Raw genomic sequence first — 19,908 nt, forward strand, 5'->3', positions numbered from 1 at the left:
TGTACCTTTCATTTCTTGCTCTATACTATGGGGAAAAGCATGTCTCCTCTCTGAAATTCACTGGCCCCATCTGTAAAGTAGGTCCACATGAGTTCTGTAGCCACCATAGACCCAAGCTCTGGGGAGACCCCCTCAGAGAATGACCCCATAGCTGACCCTCTCTGCCTGCTTCCCTACAGGTACCTGACCCAAGATGCTAAAGGTCTCCAGCCTCTTCATTCTCCTCTGTGGGCTGCTTGCTTCATCCTCTGCTCAAGAGGTCCTCTCCAGAGTTTCTTCCCACATCACTGATGGTGAGATTGTCTTGCCTTGGGTCATACCTGGACTGATCAAACCCATAGGCTTCTCCTAAAATTCTAGACCGTCAGCCAATGTGGGTTAAGTTCTAATTAGCATAGTGTCTGGGACACAGTTAACATAATGAATCATTAGCTGCTCTGATCATCGCATTACTATATTTAATCCTGTGTTCCCAAGATTCCCTCTTTCCTGTCTCCTTGCCCTGATTTATCTATTAAAACTCACCATCAAAAGACCCAGCCCTATCTGGACTGGCTCCTGTTCACCTCTCCTACCACCCTCCCCGCCACCAATCACTGGCTCCCCTTCTGCCACAGTAGCCTCCTTCACACATAAAGCACATCCCAGGACCTTAGCACTTGCTGGTCCCTCTGCCTGGAACACTCTTCTGGCATCAAGTCTCCCTTCCCTTCTTTCAAGTCTCTGCTAAAAATGTTGCATTTGCAGAAGACATTTCTTGACCTCCTTGCATGAATTACCACCCTCACTCAATATTCTCAATTCCTCACTCTGCCTTTTATTTTTCCCTCATGACAGAAATAGCTTCAGTAGAATGCACAGTATGGCTGCAGTGGTTAAAATACTGAAAAATTTTTTCTAAGCTCCTTGGAAAGTAGCCCCTGCTCAGAGATTCCCTAGGTGGCCCCCTCTCATCACCCCAACCATCCTACCTTAATCCCAGGACTCCAGGCTTCCACCAACCAAAATCTAATGAGTCAACACCTGGCATAGCCCGGGAGCCACAGAACCAGGCTACAGGACTATGGTTGATGTCCTCTCTGGTTGGTTGGTGCCTATGCCCAACTGGTTGTTGAATATTTTGAACCCAGCCCCCTCATGGCACTTATCTGCACTTGACTCACACATGTCCCTTTATTCACTACTTTATCATCTCTCTCCCCTCATCCCCACCAGAATGCTGGCTCCACAAGGGCAAAGAATGCTGCCTATTCTCACTGGTACAGCCTGGAATGGCCCTGGCACATAGTAGGCCTCTAAAAATATTTGCTGAATGATTGTGTTGGGAACTTGGCCCGGCACCAAGCAGACCAGGGAAACTAGGTGAATGAAGAATAAGCACCACATGTGGGACATTCTCAGAGGTCAAGGTTGCGTCCGAGAATCTTTGGCATCTAAATGTCTAATGGGGGGTGGGGGGGGGGGGATATGTTTTTCAGCTTTGACACAAGGACTCCTTGGTATGAACTTTCTTCCCACCCTGCAGACAATTGACTTCCAGGGGCCATTGAAGGATATCTTCAGCCTTGTCCTGGGCCACCAGCTCACCAATGGGGAAGCCAATTTTATGTGAGTGGCCTTTGATCACAAACCCCCATGTCCAGACTGTCCTGATTTGTTGGTTTATTAGCAGCCTTCTGGCATTTTCTTGACTCTACAGAGCCCCTTCCATCAACTAACAGCCTTTCCAACTCTAATGGACTAAGAACCCCTGGTTGGGAGAAATTCCCACTGGGAGCAGAGGCAGAAGCTAGGGAGGTGCTAAAGACAGGGGTCCAATCTCTTTGTCTGGGAAGAGAATGGCTGCTCACCAGCTGTGAGAGAACCACCAGTGTCTTCCCCTATCTGAGTCTCAACTTCTGCCCCTATTAATGGGGAACTATAGCATCCAACCCTACAGGACTGTTGTGAATATTAAATGAAACAACACATGAACCATGCTTACACAGCTCCCTGTCCTCAGCAAGCCCCCAGTCAGCAGAACCAATTACAACAACCTCTACAAATAATGATGTGGTAATCATAGTAATCAATGCTATCTGACAACCAGAGTGTAGAAGATGCAGGTCCCTTGTCTTAGCACGTTCAAAACTACTGATGATTCCCAGCCTCCCAGCCTGCTTCTCCTCCAGCCCAGCCCATTTTATTTTTTTATTTTATTTATTTATTTTTTAATTTTTTTTTAACGTTTATTTATTTTTGAGACAGAGAGAGACAGAGCATGAATGGGGGAGGGGCAGAGAGAGAGGGAGACACAGAATCTGAAACAGGCTCCAGGCTCTGAGCTGTCAGCACAGAGCCCGACACGGGGCTCGAACTCATGGACCGTGAGATCATGACCTGAGCCAAAGTCGGCCGCCCTACCGACTGAGCCACCCAGGCGCCCCCAGCCCAGCCCATTTTAGCTAATGAAGCTCCATCCATCCTGCTGCTCTGGCCAAAACTCCTGACATCGTCCAACACCCCTCTCTTCACTCACACCCCCATGCAGCCTGTCTGCAAACTCTGTCAGCTCTACCTTCAAAACACACCCAGGGGTCTGACCATTTTCTCCACCTCATCTGGTGTGAACCACCAGCATCTTCCCCTGACTTGTGGTCCCAGATTCCACTGTTTCCACTTCAAGCACCCTCCCCCATTCCTTCCACCAGTATCCAGAAGCATCTTTCTGAGAAGTAGGCCAGACACTGTAACTCCCTTGCTCAAACCCTCCAATGTCTTCTAGTTACTCTTAGAACCAAACCCAAAAGTCTTACCATTGTCCCACAAGGCCCCCTGTGACCTGGTCTTGACTGCCCTCTCCCTTTCCCCCTGCCCACCTGCCACCTGCCATGCTGAGCCTGTCGCTGATCCTCAGGGCCTATGCACTTTGTCTTCTCCCTGGTCCTTTCTTCCTCTGGCCATCTTTATGATCTACCTGTACCCTCACTCATTCATGACTCTGCCCTAGTGTCACCTCCTGTAAGAAGCCTTCCCTGACACTCTTTCTAAAATGTCACTATTCCCAGTGTTACCCTCTTCACCTGATCCCACCAGGCTTTTTCTTCACAGCACCCATCACCCGACACGTTCTGTATGCATTCACTTACAAGGTTTATTGTTTTACACACACACACTCTGCCCAAGCATGAGCTGTCTATAGCTTTCAGTATTCTACTTTATTCATATTCCAGCCTGCTTGGTGCCGGCCAAAGGGCTAGACATGATGACCATTCTGTGATGCATTAAGGCAAGAGGTTTTTTTGTTCAGGGCTATATTCTCAGTGCTTATCTCACATGGCAGCTGTACAATAAATAACATGATTAATGAGTCAGTAACTATCTTTGCATACATTCAGCCTCTGCTCTGTAGGGGACCTGCCTTTACACAAAGTGGGGCCCCCAGTGGCTAGAGCCACAATCTTCCCTGCTTTTCTCACACAGGGTACAGATGAAAGACCTTCGACTTTTTCAGGTCTTCATTGAGACCTCCCCTGACTTCAAGGGGATTGATTTACGGATGCCATTGGCGTTTTCCATACAAATAAAGTAAGTAACAGCTGCAAGTCACTGGTTCAATTCTGTACTTTTGCACAGATGTGTGGGGGTTTGGGAAGCAGCCATAACTAAAGGGTGTCCAGTATAATCTTAGCAAGGCTCATTGTGTGTTTGGGGTAAAACACCCTCCCTCTCCAGGCCTGGGTCACTCTATGGGTAGAATTTAGAGGCTGCAGAATAACTGAATGCTTCCAAGCTGGGGTCCCTCTAGGGAAAGCAGGGAAGGTTGAGCAGATTCCTTTCCCTGTTTTATCCAGAGAACCCCACCTTCATTTATTTGGACTTCATGAGCCCACTCAGCCCTGACTGAATACAACTTAAGACGAGAACACAGAATGTGCTCTAGATGGCAATGCCCCTTGGCACCATTGCCTAGAGATTGTCCACAGATGTGTTTTGTTTGGTCTGCACTGGTGTCTTCAGAGAGACCAGACATTCCTCAGGTCACCACAGCTGTCGCCTCTCCCTGTGAAACCAGCCCCTGCTCTATCTGATTCATTTCCATCTCAAGCCTGGTCCTGGAGGCAGTGGAGTTGGTGACTTCTAGAAGAGTACTTTCCAAATTCAGTCTCTCAGTTTTGATAAGATGCCATACTTACAATCAACCTTTTCCTTTCTAACTGTCCCCCAAGCCAGAGATAGTGGGTATTAGGTACACACCCCGAATGCAGACCTACCTGGCTTATCCACTGGCTGGATGGCCGACTTGGAGAAAGCCATTCCCATTCTCCAGTCCTGAATTATCTCTTTTGAAAGATGAGGAAATGATCTCAACAGGGTGATTTTGAGAGTCCTGTGCAAACCAGGGGAACCTTCATTTTAGAAACAAATGGGAGTAAAATAAGCTCTGAGGTTCTCTCCCACCAGCCTTAATACTTCCCTCCCACAGGTTTCCAGCTTTTAATCCCTACATATTCCATGTACGGACAGATATGAAAGTCCAACTTTACTTGGAGAAAGATGTAGACAACAGATACCAACTCACCTTTGGGCATTGCAGGATTGTTCCTGAGACTGTATGGATCCAATCCGGAAATTTGTGAGTTCTCCATTTTTCTCTCTCTGCATCCAACTGGTTGTGATGAAGTCCCAAGGAGGCTTCACCTGAAACACGTCAACACCAAAGCATACCTTCCAAATGAGTCTTTTGTTCATATGGGGATGTATGTCCTACAAATAGAACTTCATAGAATTTAAAAATTTTTTTATTATGAAAATAATATTTTCACTGACATGAAAAGAGGTTCACTGAATAATAGCACCAAGGACAAACAAAGCAGGCTCACTTGATTACTGGTTGACATTTAGGTTATTTCTGAATTTTTTGCTATTATAAATAATCCTGAACTTTTAGTCCAGGAAATTATAGATTCGTGAAATGATTGAAAAGGTATAAACAGTTTTATGACTTTCAAATTTGAAGGTATATAATAGTTTTAAGGCATTCCACATCACTTACCAAATACCTCGCCAATAGAACTGAAGTGAGGTGTTTCTGGCTGGCATTGGTCACGTTCACCCTATAGCCAATCTGGACCAATTACTCTCATGTTTACAACTTTTCTCTTCAGTAGGAAATTTCAGCAGAAAATCCCATGGGTGCCATTCTCTTGACTATCAGTAGAGCAAGGATGTCATCATTTGTGTATTAGTCTGTGACCTCTCCTCTTCAGAGTAACTGTTTTCAGAGGTTTGCCCTTTTACTAAGTTACCTTCTACATTTGTAATCTCTTTTTTACAATATTCTTTGTAAGATTTTTAAAAATTTAGGCTCACATCTATGATTAACTGCAGTCAAATGCTCTACCACTGAGCTATACCCCCCATGATTAACTGAATCCAATAGTCATCACCAACCTATTGTACACCGTGTCTTTTTCATTCATGAATTTTATTTTGATTCATTTCACAGTTGCTCACTGTTTTAAGAAAGATCTGAGTGTGGAATCTTTTCTGAGCCCTTACAAGTCTGGCAATGTCCTCCTGTTCTGTTCCAGATACAGTGTCCTTGACTCACAGCCATTCTGCCCAATTCTGTCAGTGTGGCTCCATGTCTTTTGATATGTTGAAGAAAACCAGTTTTTCCTTTGAGGGAAATCTGAGTCTTCAGGCTGGAAGTGATAGATCAGCTGATTTTTATGTAAGCTTTTTATAGAATAAAGACACAAACACTTTGCCTGAGAATGAGATTTACCCTCACTTGTAAGGATTACAAACTGAGCCAGGAACATGAAGACACATTTACACTGCTGTTTCCTGATTTTGTCTCATCTCCCCCAACTGAAGAATGATATTACACTATTCCTTCCATTAAAGCATAACTATCAGGCTAAGGAGATAAGTTCTATTGGAACATAGATAATCAGAAGAATGGGAAAGCGTGCCAGAAAGAGAGTGATCAGGATCTAAAAGGGTGGTAGAAGCTGAAAGCATTCCAGAAGAGAAGAATGAAATAGGCAAGGAGAGGAAGGTGATGGGGAACAATGATGAGGAAAAGGTGATTTAAATTGAAAGATTAATTTCAGGGACACCTGGGTGGCTGAGTCAGTTGAGTGCCCAACTCTTGATTTCGGCTCAGGTCATGATACCAGGATCGTGGGACTGAGCCCCATGTCAGGTTTCATGCTGAGCATGGAGCCTGCTTAAGATTCTCTCTTGCTCTCTCTCACTCTCCCTCTGCCCCTCTCCCCTATTCGTGCTCTCTCTTTCTCTAAAATAAATAATAAATAAATTAGAAAATAAACAAATTAAAAGATTAATTTTAAGGAGTCCTAAGAGGTAGGTTGGAGCAGAAGGGCAAGGCTAGGTATGGAGCGCCATAGAAACAAGGAGTTTAAATAATGCGGGGTCAACTAAATACATAAGTGATGTAAAGAAAGGAGGGTTTGGTGGGGTGTCTAGGTCGCTCAGTTAAGTGTCTGACTCTTGACTTTGGCTCAGGTCATGATCTCATGGTTCGTGAGTTCAAACCTCGCATCAGGTTCTGCCTGACAGCACGAAGCCTGCTTGGGATTCTCTCTCTCCCTCTCTCTGTCCCTCCCCAATTGGCTCACTCCCTCGCTCTAAATAAATAAATAAATAAATAAATAAATAAATAAATAAATAAATACTTTCTTAAAAAAAGAAAGGAAGGTTTTGGAGAATTTAATCTGCTCTACTTTCATTCTTCATTTAGCATCACCCCAATGAAAAACTTTATTGTGGAAAACATAGAGAGAGCCCTGGGAAACGTGATAATCCATAATTTTGGAGCAAAAGTAAGTATACAAACCCAGACTCCTTAAGTTTTTGACTCTGAGACTCAGAGCTTGGCGGATTGTGTCTTCTTAATAAACTGGAAGGAAATCTTCCAGGAAGGAGAGTTAGGGAGAGAGGAAGTGGCATTTATGAAGCTCCCATTCTGCAGCCAGCCCTGGTGAAGTGCTTTATGGATATTAGTTAATTCTTCAAGTCAAAATCAGCATCTGTGCGACTGGAGATAAGTTGATAAGCCTCTTCAAGACTCAGTTTCCTTATCTGTAAAATAAGTAGAAGTAATCATAAAAATTAACAGCTAATATTCGTTAAGCACACAGGCACTGCGCTAAGTATCTTACATGAATTTTCTTACCCTACAAACAGTCTCATACTCTAAATAACAATATTCTTTCCATTTGCCAGATTTAAGAAAAAGTTCCAGAGATGGCCAATGACTAATCTAAGTCACATAGCTGCCAAATAGCTCAGCTGACATGTGACCCCAAGGCAGTCTGTCGCCCAAACTCCCCTACCTGGTCGTTCTCTAGACTAGGTTGGCTTAGAAGGAGAGTTTGCCTTGATTGCCCCCTGAATATTCAGCCACCATTGGTAGAGTTCTCCTTCTGACTCTTGCATATTTCTTTGTCTTTCAGATGTGTCCCTTCATTAATTCATGGCTTTATAACCTGAATCCGCAAGTGACTAACCAACTGATTAGTAAGTGCTGGTGGTGAGAAGACATAGGAACACCCAAGGAGAAAGCTCAGACCCCTCCTTCACTCTTTTAATCTCCTCTCCCCTAACCCTTCCCCCAGACAAAACATCCCATCCCTGATGAAGCAGAATGGTCCCTACTAATAACAATCCTCATTAACTCAGCTGTCATTTACTGAGGAAGTCCTGTGCGCTATTCCCAGGGTTAAGCACTTTGCCTTCACTAGCGATTGAAGCTCCACCGCTAGCCAAGAACATGGTGGTTTCAATTCTATTCTGGTCCCAAAAGCCTAGAGAAAATGAGATATAAATGGAAGCTACTCTGGGGGAGAAAAGCTGTCTGATTCCTCTTAACTTTCCTCCTAGATTAGATGATGCTACATTATGAGCAGAAAATTGACCTGGTTTCAACCCAAAGACTGCTTCCTTCCAATAGTCTCTATCTCCAGGCACCCAAAGTTTCCATGTCTGCCAGAAGCTAAAACAGACAGCTGAAGCCCCCAGCAGGAATCTGAAAACCAACAGAATTTCTGGGTTGAAAGGACTCCCCCTTCATTCACTGAAGATTCACTAGTCCTTACCAAGTGCTAGATGCTGGAGTTTCTAAAGTTCCTTTAAATGTCTCTCCTGACAAGCGGTTTTCTGGCCTCTCTTCACATACCTCCATTGACAGGGAGCTCACTATTTATGAAGTAGGAAGTTTGAGGCAGTTAATCTGGATGAGTATTAAAGCTCCCAAAGTTTGGTTCCCAGATTCACCCAAAGTAAATGTGAGTGGGGCAGCTCAACCAATACTGATATTGGGCTAGCATTCTGGAGAGGTGACCAGACAAATGGGGACCCAGCTGCTATAATGCCAACTTCCCCCACCATCTCATTTCAATGTACAGATCTTCAGTTATTAGTTTGGAAGGGAGTAGCTGTTCCCAATTTACGGATGAGGAAACCAAGGTCCAGAACTGTCACTGAGGTGATCAGAGATACCAGCAACTAAGCATAGCCTCCAGGCCCAGCCTTGTGACTCCAAGCATTTGATTCATTCCCTGACCCTGCTCTGCCCCCATTTGGAGCAGGAGAAAGCTCCTTTGGCCTCTCTGGTCCTCCTTTACTCCCACTGTCTAAGGTATCTGTTTGCCTTCTAGGTCTGCTGCTGCAGCACGGCACGTACCAAGCCACAGTCGAAATATCCGCAAAGTAAAGGAGCCATGTTTGCACCAATCTGGTGAGAGATCAGAGCATATTTCCATTCCTTAGTGATGACACTTGGCCTTTAGGGTCATTATAAATATGTCATTTGTTCATTCATAAAATTTCAATTAAGCATCTACTATGTGTTAACTGCTAGGAATATGGCCATGAATAACACAAAGACTCTGCTTTCCTGAAGTTTGTATCCTAGTTGGGTGTGCTGACAATGAACTAAGAAATAAATGTATAGTCAGCTAAATTCCAGAGGGTGGTGGGTACTATGCAGAAAACAAAGTGGGGTGTGAGAGAGAGTGATGGGTGGGGGCAGAGAGGGAGGCATCACATTAAGAGAGTATAGTCAGGCAGAGGGCTCTTTGAGATCTTTCAGCTGAGCCCTGAATGATAAGGCAGAAGTTGTGCCAAGACCCAGTTGTGCCAAGATCACAGACAGGAAGATAAGCATGTGCAAAAGCCCTGAGACAGGAATGAGTCTTCCTTTTGGAAGCAAGAAAGGGGAGCACTGTGGCTGAGATGTGGAAGGGGCTCAGTTACAGAAGATACCCTTCAAGGTTTCTGTAAAAGAAGATGTTATTATTCATGCATCATGTATTTATTTACAACTATTCTGTGCTGAATACACTCTGCTCAAGTATCACCCTCTTAGATCTCTCAAAAAAAAAAGCATATCTGCCACTCTCTTCCTTGCTTATTTTTCTTCATAAAATTCATTATTATCTGACTTTTTACTATATTATGTGTTTCTTTTCTGCCTCCACTACCAGAATATATATTTCATGAAAGCAAGGACTTTTTCTTTTTTTTAATTCTTATTTATTTTTGAGGGAGAGAGAGAGACAGAGCATGAGTGGGGGAAGGACAGAGAGAGAGGGAGACACAGAATCTGAAGCAGACTCTAGGCTCTGAGCTGTCAGCACAAAGCCCAACATGGGGCTTGAACTCACAAGCCATGAGATCATGATCCGAGCTGAAGTCAGATGCTTAACTGACTGAGTCACCCAGGCACCCCAGCAAGGACTTTTTCTATTCCTTGTTTTATCCCAGGTGCCAGGATTACAAAAATGAATTAGACTTGTCCCTGACTTCAAGAGTCCCAAGTCTAGTAAAGGATAAGACAAATAAATAGGCAATTTCATATGCAGTAAGGTGTTCTGGTTGGAGTTCTCTGGAAGTAAGGAGGCAAGATCCAGTAGCACTGCCTGAGGACTTCCAAGAAGACTTCACAGAGAACACAGCATTTAAACTTGATGTTGAAGAATGGTTGAGAGTTTTTTTATGGGAAAATGCATTAAAAGAAGAGGATACATGATGTGCAAATATACAGGAGTAGGAAAGAACCTGATGCTCTAAACAATGGGAAGAAGCTTTAGGTGACTGGTCATAAGAGTCATGGAGGATGGAGGCATCCTCCTCTGAGGGCCAAGGAGAAGTGTATAGTGAACTATACATATGCTTTCTAAAAATGAAGGTTCACATGATGGAGTGAGCCACCGAGAAGAAGGTGAAATCCATGAAAGGGGGCATAAAAAACTGAATGGCCAATATCATAATGGAATCTATGTCTTTGGGCTGATAGCTTAGTTATGTAAGATTCTAAAGTAATCTTGTCCAAATAGAAATATAACACAAAACACACATGTAGCTTAGAGTTTTCTAGAGATGAAATTTTTACAGGAAAAGGAAACAGATTATTATTAATGAAATGTTTTACATTCCTTTTTTGTGCTAATTCTTTGATATCTGGTGTGCATTTCATAATTATAACACATTTCAATTTGGACTAGCTGCAACTGAAGTACTCAACATCCATGTATGGCTAGTGGCTGCCATATTGGGCAGTGCAGTTCTAACTAACTTGCTGCCAGTTGCAAAACTTTGAAAAGCCTAGAGCATTTCATTTGTACCCACAAAAACATCTAGGCTGCCATCTAACACAGCAGCTCCAACTGTGCCCCCATGTTATATTCAGTCGACAACATATTTGGTTCAACCTAGAAAGTATTTTGTAAATGTGACTATGCTGTCAATATTAAAAGTAAGAAATATACCTTTTGATCAAGCAGGACATCTGACAATATATTACATCCTTGTGTCATGAAGTAAGGCAAGGTGAGAAGGAAGATTCATCTTATCTGACGAGAGAGAGTACAGGGAACACAGCAAATTTTTTTATCCAGGGATAGGCAGTGGATGGATGTCCAGACTGGAATATGGTTCAGCACCATGGAGAGTAGACAGCAGTACCAGAGGGAAGTGAGATCCGGGAGAAGAGGCTCTCAGCTCTGGTTTACAGCCTCCTTAAAAGGGGGGTAGAAAAAAGGCGCCTGGGTGGCTCAGTAGAGTAAGAATTCAACTCTTGATTTCAGCTAAGGTCATGATCTGATGGTTAGTGGGTTCAAGCTCCACCCACCTCCCCCATGGGGCTCTGCGCTGACAGCGAGGACCCTGCTTGAGATCCTCTCCCTCTGCCCTTCCCCTTCTCTCAAAAAAAGGAAGGTATGCAATTGACTAATATCTTGATTATCTCACACAGAATCAGGTACTGCTTGCTGATCTCTTTGGAATATCCTCCACACTTCAGACCATCACCTGTATGGCGATGATCCTAGATGTTCATGTTAATTATTCAGCTGCTACCTGGAATTTCATTACCCACCCTGGACTCAAGGATCCCTACTTCTCTGGGTATGGAGGCTATTTCCCTGTAACTTCTCACCAGAATCCATGTGCTGATTCCCTGTAATATCTCACAATAAAAATTTTTTTTGCAGCTCTGAGCTGTGGGCCGTCCTGCCTCCATAGTGCAATGTGGACAGGGGCACAGATAGCCAGAGATGGTGGTGGGTCTGATCGTGATGACAAAAATTTGCACAGTGGAGGAGGATGCCTAGGTTAATTTAATCTTTATATCAGAAATACTTCAACGCTCTGGTCTGGAGATTCCCAAAAACTAAGGAATAAGTCTTCCTGTCTTGTCTGAGGTGTTTTCTGGAAGATTCTGTGACCTTAGGTAGCTCCCCTTTTTGGGCCACAATCTCTCCACTGTGAAGTGAGAATTTTGGTCTTATCCAGTAAGTCCTTCAGGCAACCTACAAAGTTGTGGCTTATGGAAGAAAACATATCTTGGCCCTGGTAACTCCATTTTTCTTCCCTATATCACCAAACTTCTCAAGAGACATATTGCTATTCATTCTTTCAAACTTCTCACTTTATCTAGTGCTCAATTTTGGATAATCTGGCTTATTTCCCCAACTCAAAATAACTTACTTTAGGTCATTTATAAATTCCTTCATGGACAACACCAGTGAACCCTTATTCAGTGTTCATGTTCCTCAAGTCATTACAAATTAATTTTGGATGATCACTCCAATCTACTTCCCACCTGCTTCTGCTCCTTTTTTTTTTTTTTTTCCCTTATCACTACCTTGATTCATGCCTGGCACTCTACTGTGCGTACATACATTACATCATTTGCTCTTAAATAAATTGTGTTTTTATTAAGCTTTCAGCTCTTGGTTACAAATCTATCTTTCTGTACTCTGATTTGCAATGCTGGGTCTGGGACTCTGAAAACCACCTATCTTTTTTACTGGCTTGCTCCTTATTAGTATCCTTTACTAGAGGGAGATTGCAAGGCTGAAAGAGGAGAAAAGAAATCTCCTCTCTTCTGTTTGCTTCCTGTTCCTCTAACCATCACCCAGCAATGGTTTTTCACCCAATCAGGGAAAGGTGGATTCAGTGTACAAGTTGTTTGTCTGTCTGTTTGTTTGTTTAATGCTTCCAAACCAGCTTTATTATGTTCCTCATAATACTGCACCAGCCAACAAGAGTCCCTTCCTCAGAAGTCTGTTTCCCAGTTCCATGGGGTTTCTCCTCCAAGATCTTTAAAACTCATCCCAACCACCCTTTGTTGTCACTAGACCCATAACTAGGTTCAAACCTCAGCATGCTCCAGGGGAGCAAGAATAGAGGATAAAATAACTTATATACTCAAAATAATTACATTTTTGCCAATTTATATCAGCAGACATGAGGAATATGTATAGCAATTGATTCTAAATATGTTAGACCAAGGAAGATAGAATATAACACTGGGTTGTTCCTAATTAATTGATGAGTGCTTTTATCAAAGATTCCGGGTCTAATATTAGATCACATAGTTAAAAATAGCTTTGATAGTTTACCGTGTTGGTTATTGGAAATTGAACTCAATAATGATCTTCATTCGGGGCGACTAGGTTGCTAAGTTGATTTAGTGTCTGACTTCGGCTCAGGTCATAATCTCACTGCTCATGAGTTCAAGCCCCGCATCAGGCTCTGTGCTGACAGCTGGGAGCCTGGAGTCTGCTTCTGATTCTCTCTCTCTCTCTCTCTCTCTCTCTCTCAACTATAAAATAAAACATTTAAAAAATGGCCTTCATTGAATAAGGTTGAGAACTTTCTAGGTACAATATAAGTAACTAATCTAAAGGCTCGGGGAGATTGGACTGTTGGAGTGGATTGATCTTTTGCCAACACGTATGTCCCAAATTACATCTCCTGAGAGGGTCCAAAGGACAATCTCTTCACTAAGATATTGAAAATTACATTAGTTAAGGGTACCCACGTCCTTGAAAATATCTGTGGTGGCTGTTTTCTGGGAGCCACCACATCTGGGAGATGCTGCCATTGAAAAGGATTCCCTGATTTCAATGGGGGACAGTGAGATATACAAGTAACAGAGAGCAAGTGGTGGAGCTTAACTGGCAGAAACAAGAGGGCATGCTTATTGTAATGGGTAGCAAGGATGAATTGGTAATCAGAATATTTGGCAATTGCTAATTGATCACAGTTTTCCTAGAAAGGAAATCGTTCACCTGCTAAATGTTAATTAAGAGGATCTCCCGGTTTGGAATCCAGAAACTTGACTTGGGTTGCCAAAATTGAAAGTCAGAGCCTTTCACCCAATTTGCAGTTAAAAGCCAGTTCAGAATCAAGAACCCCTTGATTGAAGGGGAGGCAAGGGATCCTGGAATATTGCCACAGCATATGCTGTAAATCTTCCTTCAAGTATTTCCCAAACTGGCCTGTTGACATTTAGTAGAATCATAGTGCACTGGGGAAAAATACCCGGAACTTTTGGGGATACGAGATACTGGATCTCTGAATTTATGCTATTTTCCAGGAACCCAAAATACCTTTATGGTCCAGCAAAGCAGGTTTGTGTTTGTCAAATGATAAGTGGAGTTTGGGCATAAGTTTGATTCAGAATGGGCCTGATAATTACACAGACCCAGTCTGTGATTATTTCTCCAATTCTTTAATGTCTAATTGGAATAGAAATAATTAGCAACTGGCAGAATCCCCACTTGGCTCTGTGATCCATGGAGGGAGAGCTTTCGGGAGAGGAAAGGCCAAGTGGAAACTCCTGGAGCTTTCTCTTGTAACAGGATAATAAACCAAAGCAATACTACACCACTGGGGAACTGGAGAGACAGAGACCATCATTTTAGTTTGAGAGTCAAAAAGATGCTGATACTTGTATCAATCAGGATTAATGCAGAGAGAGAGAGACAAAGAGAGGGATGAGAAGGAATCGACTTACATGAGTATGGGGGTTGACTAAGCCAGACCAAAATCCATAGGTCAAGTTTTCAGGAAAGGAAAGTCAAGCACTGAAGCTGCTGCCCACAGGAAATATTCCTTCTTTTTCCCTTCCTCCTCCTCCTCCTCCCTCTTCTCTCTCTCTCTCTCTCCCCCTTTCTCCTTCTCTGCCCTCAGCATTGCTTTTAAGTCCTCTCAACTAACTGAATTAATCCTACCTGCATTATCTAGGATACTCTCCCTTACATTAAGTCATTTCATTATGGACTGAAAACTCCCTTCAGAGAAACACCTAGGTTAGCATCTGATTAAATAACTGGAGACTGTAGCCTAACCAATTGGACACACTAGAAAAAAAAAAAAAAACTCACAATACTTATCCCATCCTCATTTAACAAGACTGTTCACTGTCTTTAAAGTCAATCCAGCCTCTGACACCTGGGATTCACTGTTGCCCTTGAAAACATTTTTCCTTCTATTCCAAGATGTAGGGGCCATCAGAATTGGCTTGCCCTACCTGGCAGGGCTATCAGCACACCTTCATAGTTTTTCTCAGTGCTATTCAGCAATCCTGCTCTCTACCATAATATAGTTTACAAAAATCTTGGTCATATTGACATCACAGAGCATCACATATGTCCAATACATTATTAACATTATGCTGATAAACTTGAGGAGTAGGAATTAGCAAGAATTTAAAGGCATCAGTAAAATACACACAAGCAAGAAGATGAGATGCAATCTCATAAAAGCCCACATTCCCACCACTTTGATGAAGTTTCTGCAAGTACAATGGTTTGGAGCATGCCAGGATATCCCTTCCAAGATTAAAAATAAATTGTTGTGCCATGGCAATGCTTATTCTTACAAAACGATACAAAGTTTCACTGGCCATTTTAATTTTTTTTTAACTTTTAAGGTAATATATACCACAATTAAAAGTATTATTCTGATGCATTTACTGAGTAACTCTTAAGGGACCAGTCTGAGTAGGAATCAGAGCAAGAAAAGGCTTTCCAGCAAGCAGTGCAAACTTCTCTACCACTTTGTCCTTATGACCTAGGCAGAACCAATTATACTTTCAAAGTATCTATGGCAAGTGAGGATGTTTATGGATGTACTGGCAGCTCTAATAGGAGAAACACAGCACAGATCTCTAGGGCTTTGGATAAATGCCCTATCCTAGTCTGCAGATAACTGCCTTAACTTTGAAAAATAGCTCCTGTCTTGCTACTGAGTCCTGGTAGAGATGAATACCTTAGCATGGGATATCAAATAACCATGCAACCTTAGATATCCTTCATTGACTACATGAAATCTGATCTATCAAGTTTGTAATATGATGTATTACATTGATTGTCAAATGTTAAACCAACCTTGATTTCTTGAGATAAAGCCCCACATAGTCATGATGTATTACCCTTTCTATACATTTAAATCTGTTGAAATCACTAATATGTTATTCAGGATTTCTGTCTCTATGTTCATAACAAATGTTGGTCTGTAGAATTGATCTTAGTCTGTGTTTGGTATTAGGGTAAGGCTGCCTTCGTAGAAGGACTTAATAAGTATGCCCTCCTCTTCAATTTTCTGGAATAGCTGGGTATAATGTGGTGTTTGGTATGGAGCAATCTCGGCCTAGAGTTTTCTGTGTCCTAAGGTTTTTATCCACAAATTCAATATCTTTAATAGATACAGGGCTTCTCGGGTTATTTATTTCTTCTTCTTCTTTTTTCTTTTTTTTTTTAACTTGTTTTATTTTTTTATTTTTTAAAATTTCCATGCAAATTAGTTATCATATAGTGCAACAATGATTTCAGAAGTAGATTCCTTAGTACCCCTTACCCATTTAGCCCATCCCCCCTCCCACAACCTGTCCAGTAACCCTCAGTTTGTTCTCCGGATTTATGAGTCTCTTCTGTTTTGTCCCCCTCCCTGTTTTTAATATTATTTTTGTTTCCCTTCCCTTATGTTAATCTGTTTGTCTCTTAAAGTCCTCATATGAGTGAAGTCATATGATATTTGTCTTTCTCTAATTCCGCTTAGCAGCATACCCTCTAGTTCCATCCACGTAGTTGCAAATGGCAAGATTTCATTCTTTTTGGTTACCAAGTAATACTCCATTGTATATATATGCCAATCTTCTTTATCTATTCATCCATCTATGGACATTTGGGCTCTTTCCATTCTTTGGCTATTGTTGATAGTGCTGCTATAAACATGGGGGTGCATGTGTCCCTTTGAAACAGCACACCTGTATCCCTTGGATAAATGCCTAGTAGTGAAATTGCTGGGTCGTAGAGTAGTTCTATTTTTAGTTTTTTGAGAAATTCCATACTGTTTTCCAGAGTGGCTGCACCAGCTTGCATTCCCATATTTATTTCTTCTTGAGAAGCTTTAGTAGTTTGTGCTTTTCCAAGTTCAGTTTTCCTGAATGAACCCAAATATATATATACTTATATATGTGTGTGTGTATACATATATATGTATGTGTATATATGTATACATATATATGTGTGTGTATGTATAAACCTAAAACCTCTTATAAACCCTCTAGAGTGTATCACTATTTATTTAAAAAAAAAAAAAAAGTTCCTAAAAGCAGCAAGAAAAAAAAATTCAACTGATCTTGGCTCAGAGGTTTCATTCAACACAAGGAGCTCGGTGTGGTGAGTGTGTGGTGAATGGAGGAAAAAAGGAAAAACAAACAGACGAAAATGAAAACACACAATGCAGAGATGTATAAAGTAAACAGGATTGGCCTTCCATCACAACTGGTCCAAAGAGACCCCAGACCCCAGTCAGCTGGTCCAGCAGGACTGCAGGAAAGCCCTAGGAAATATATGCCCCCCTCTTTTCCAATTTCCTTTGCTGTTCTCACAATTCACATCTCCAAATGTTGTAATATCAGTTGAGATAAAGTTATTCATAATATTTCCTATTTCCTTTTAATACCTGTAAAGTCTGGAATGCTGTCATTCCTCTCATTCCTGATGCTGGTCATTTGCATCTTCTCTGTCTTTTTCCGAATCTACCTGATTAGAGTTTTATCAGTTGTATTAATCTTCTGGAAGAAACAGCTTCTGATTTCACTGATTTTCTCTAATGTTTTTTTTTTATTTCATTAATTTCCATTCTAACCTTTATCACCTCCTTGCTTCTGCTTGCTTTGTTTTTAGTTCACTCCTTCTGTTCAAGTTTCTTAAATGGATACTGAGGTTGGATGTGCACTTTAAGAAGGACTGAAGCCCATTTCCTCCTCCCCACTGGCTGACTTTTAAGGCAGGCGTGCCTCTGAATAGCTGGTCACTGTGAATGGCCTGCCTCCCTCCTTTCCTCCTGAGAACATCTCCACTGGGTAGGACCCCGGGCTTCACGGGGCCAGTTCCTGCCCCCTAGTGGTTCAGAGCCTTCATGGTTTTGGTGAGACCTGCAGTCTTCACTCCCCCTGGTAGGTCAACTCCAGCTCACTGGCAATCTTTGGCAGTTGCCATGCGTGTCCCAGGGAGTCGTCTGTGGCCTCTGTAGAATGCCAGAGGAAATGCCACTGGACAAGACAGGCTCACCAGGGCAGGCTCACCAGGCTGAAGGGCAAGGGCTGTGGGCGAATTTATCAGAGACGAGACAGAGCCTACAGAGCCAGACAGCCTGGCTTTGAATCCTGGCTCCACACTCACCAGTGCGTGTCCCCGGGCAAGTGAGTCCATCTCTCTGTGCCTCAGGCTCTGCATCTGGGAGGTGGGGCAATAACAACACAACCCTCCAGGGCTATTGGATTCATGAGATTAAGCTACCAAAAGCCTAGAGCAGAGCCTGGCGCAGAGTAGGGGCAAAATAGGAGTCTGCTGCTGTTTCTCCTGCCTCTCCTTGCAATGCCTGTGAGGGCCGTGGGATCGTGTTGGGGAGCAGAGTGGGGTGTGAGAGGGGGAGACACAGGAGGAATGAGTGAAAGCTCCTCTGATCTCCCTTCTGTGGGTCTGGTTGCCTCGCTCCTGCCCCAGCCCCACCTGCCCTGGCTGGTGACTTCAGGGATCTGACTCAACTTCTCTGTGCCTCTGCAAAGCAGGGCCAATCACAACAGTACCTACCTCAGAGGGCTGTGAGGGGGATTAAAGAAGCGATTAAAGGAAAGCACTTCGACTGCTCCTTGAGCACAGTCAGCTCTCAGCAAATGTTACCTGGCATCATCATTCTTATTTCAGCTCAGTGGTTCTCAGGCACCATGTACAGCAGAATCTCCCAAAAGCTTATTCCCAGGTCCCACCTCCAGAGGCTGACTCAATTGCTCAGGGGTGGCCCAGGAATCTGCATTTTTACAAGTCTCATTTGTCCTCTCAAAAGCACTGCAATGCACCAGAAACGCCAGCTTTTCCACCTTCCCTACTTCTCACCACTCCAGAACCCAGAAGAGACATCCTCATCATCCTTTTGCAACCCCGATGTTCCATTCAGATGGCACCACACTCCCTGCCTACCTTCCACATCCTTTTCAAGTAAATTTGTCTTTGGGTTAAAGTTCCAGTCGTAGACCTCAATGAATGTTAAAAATATATATTTCTACAAAAAGTGGAATAAATGAATGCCTACATGAACAGTGAATTCCATTCCACAGAAGAGTGATTCCCCAAAAATAAACCAAACCAGTCCACCTTGCTTCGTTAGGTACAGGAAACTTCCACCATTCTGCTTCCACCCATTCTACTGCCCCCTGGAGTTTCAGGAATTCTGCCTTTGGCTGGGGACCTGGAGCTGCCTTTGAGCCCAGAGAGCAGCTGTGGGAGGAGTCTGGAGTTGGCAGGGAGGGGGATGTCTTTACCCAGCTATAGGAGGGCGCTCACGTGCAAAAGCCTGCTTGGCCCTTGGTTCAACCAGGGGAAACTCCTGCCTCCTTGTCATGCTGGACACCCCCTCCCTAGAGCCATGGACATGAGCCTGGGCACCTGGGCACCAATTTCTAACCCAGTAGACCCAGCCGCACCCATTTTCCTTTGTTCCTCCAATCTGCTGAGCCCTTTCCCATCTCAGGCCCTTTGACCTTACAGTACTATCTGCCAAATGTGTCGTTCTTCCATCTACACCCAATGCAGGCTCTGTCTCCTCCTGGACTCAGCTCAAATGTCACCTTCTTGAGAGAGACCTTCCCTACTCATTGCTCAAAGTGGCCTCACTCCTATTCTCAATCTCACCCAAATTTCCCCCCTTGGTATACAATTTGTAATTATTCCATGTATTGTTTATTTTGTCTTATTCTGATTCTCTCCCCAGACTATAAGTCTCTAGAGAAGCTGTGTGTCTGTTATTGCCTAGAGCCAAGCACAGTGCCTGGCACATTGTAGGCCCACAGGAAGTAATGGCTGACTGAATAAATAAATTTTATCCAAGTCAAACTCCTTGAAAGCCAGTTACCAGGAGAGCAGGGGTTTTAACTTGGGTCAACGGTCACGGCTTAAGAGGGTGATGGAAATCCTGCTACCATCAGCAACATTTTTTAACCAGTTTTTACATTATTTTTTCTGGACAAAGTTGTCATCACATTTTGAAAATGCCCCCCAAAAAGGTAAAGCAGCTTGTTCTAAAGCAAGTTATTTGAAA

At 43.0% G+C, this 19,908-nt stretch overlaps 2 protein-coding genes across 5 annotated transcripts in view; one reads left to right on the forward strand and one right to left on the reverse strand.

The window, feature by feature from the left end:
* CDK5RAP1 (CDK5 regulatory subunit associated protein 1) overlaps positions 1 to 19,908 on the reverse strand; it is a 230,485-nt gene that overhangs the window by 38,709 nt on the left and 171,868 nt on the right. For 2 of the 4 annotated variants that reach the window (XR_009248947.1, XR_009248945.1), the window contains exons 17-19: positions 6,848 to 7,092; positions 4,562 to 4,680; positions 4,254 to 4,388 (exon numbers count right to left, since the gene is read on the reverse strand). The gene's annotated coding sequence lies outside the window, so the exon portion shown is untranslated. Of the gene's footprint in view, positions 1 to 4,253; positions 4,389 to 4,561; positions 4,681 to 5,541; positions 5,688 to 6,847; positions 7,093 to 19,908 lie in introns of all 4 variants that reach the window. The other 2 variants (XR_009248948.1, XR_009248946.1) reach the window with 2 other exon arrangements.
* LOC131485632 (latherin-like) lies at positions 194 to 8,725 on the forward strand. Its single transcript, XM_058685315.1, has 7 exons — positions 194 to 293; positions 1,479 to 1,608; positions 3,463 to 3,567; positions 4,466 to 4,615; positions 6,752 to 6,833; positions 7,467 to 7,530; positions 8,670 to 8,725. The coding sequence occupies exons 1-7, from the start codon at positions 194 to 196 to the stop codon at positions 8,723 to 8,725; spliced, it is 687 nt and encodes a 228-aa protein (XP_058541298.1).

Source organism: Neofelis nebulosa, chromosome 9 (genome assembly GCF_028018385.1).
Source record: "Neofelis nebulosa isolate mNeoNeb1 chromosome 9, mNeoNeb1.pri, whole genome shotgun sequence".
NCBI classification, from domain to species: domain Eukaryota; kingdom Metazoa; phylum Chordata; class Mammalia; order Carnivora; family Felidae; genus Neofelis; species Neofelis nebulosa.

Excerpts from the sequence above, each read along its gene's own strand:
- LOC131485632 (XM_058685315.1), top strand. The coding sequence starts at position 194 with ATGCTAAAGGTCTCCAGCCTCTTCATTCTCCTCTGTGGGCTGCTTGCT. Across the intron at positions 3,568-4,465 it reads GCGTTTTCCATACAAATAAA|GTTTCCAGCTTTTAATCCCT; the intron begins GTAAGTAACAGC and ends TCCCTCCCACAG. Across the intron at positions 6,834-7,466 it reads TCCATAATTTTGGAGCAAAA|ATGTGTCCCTTCATTAATTC; the intron begins GTAAGTATACAA and ends TTTGTCTTTCAG.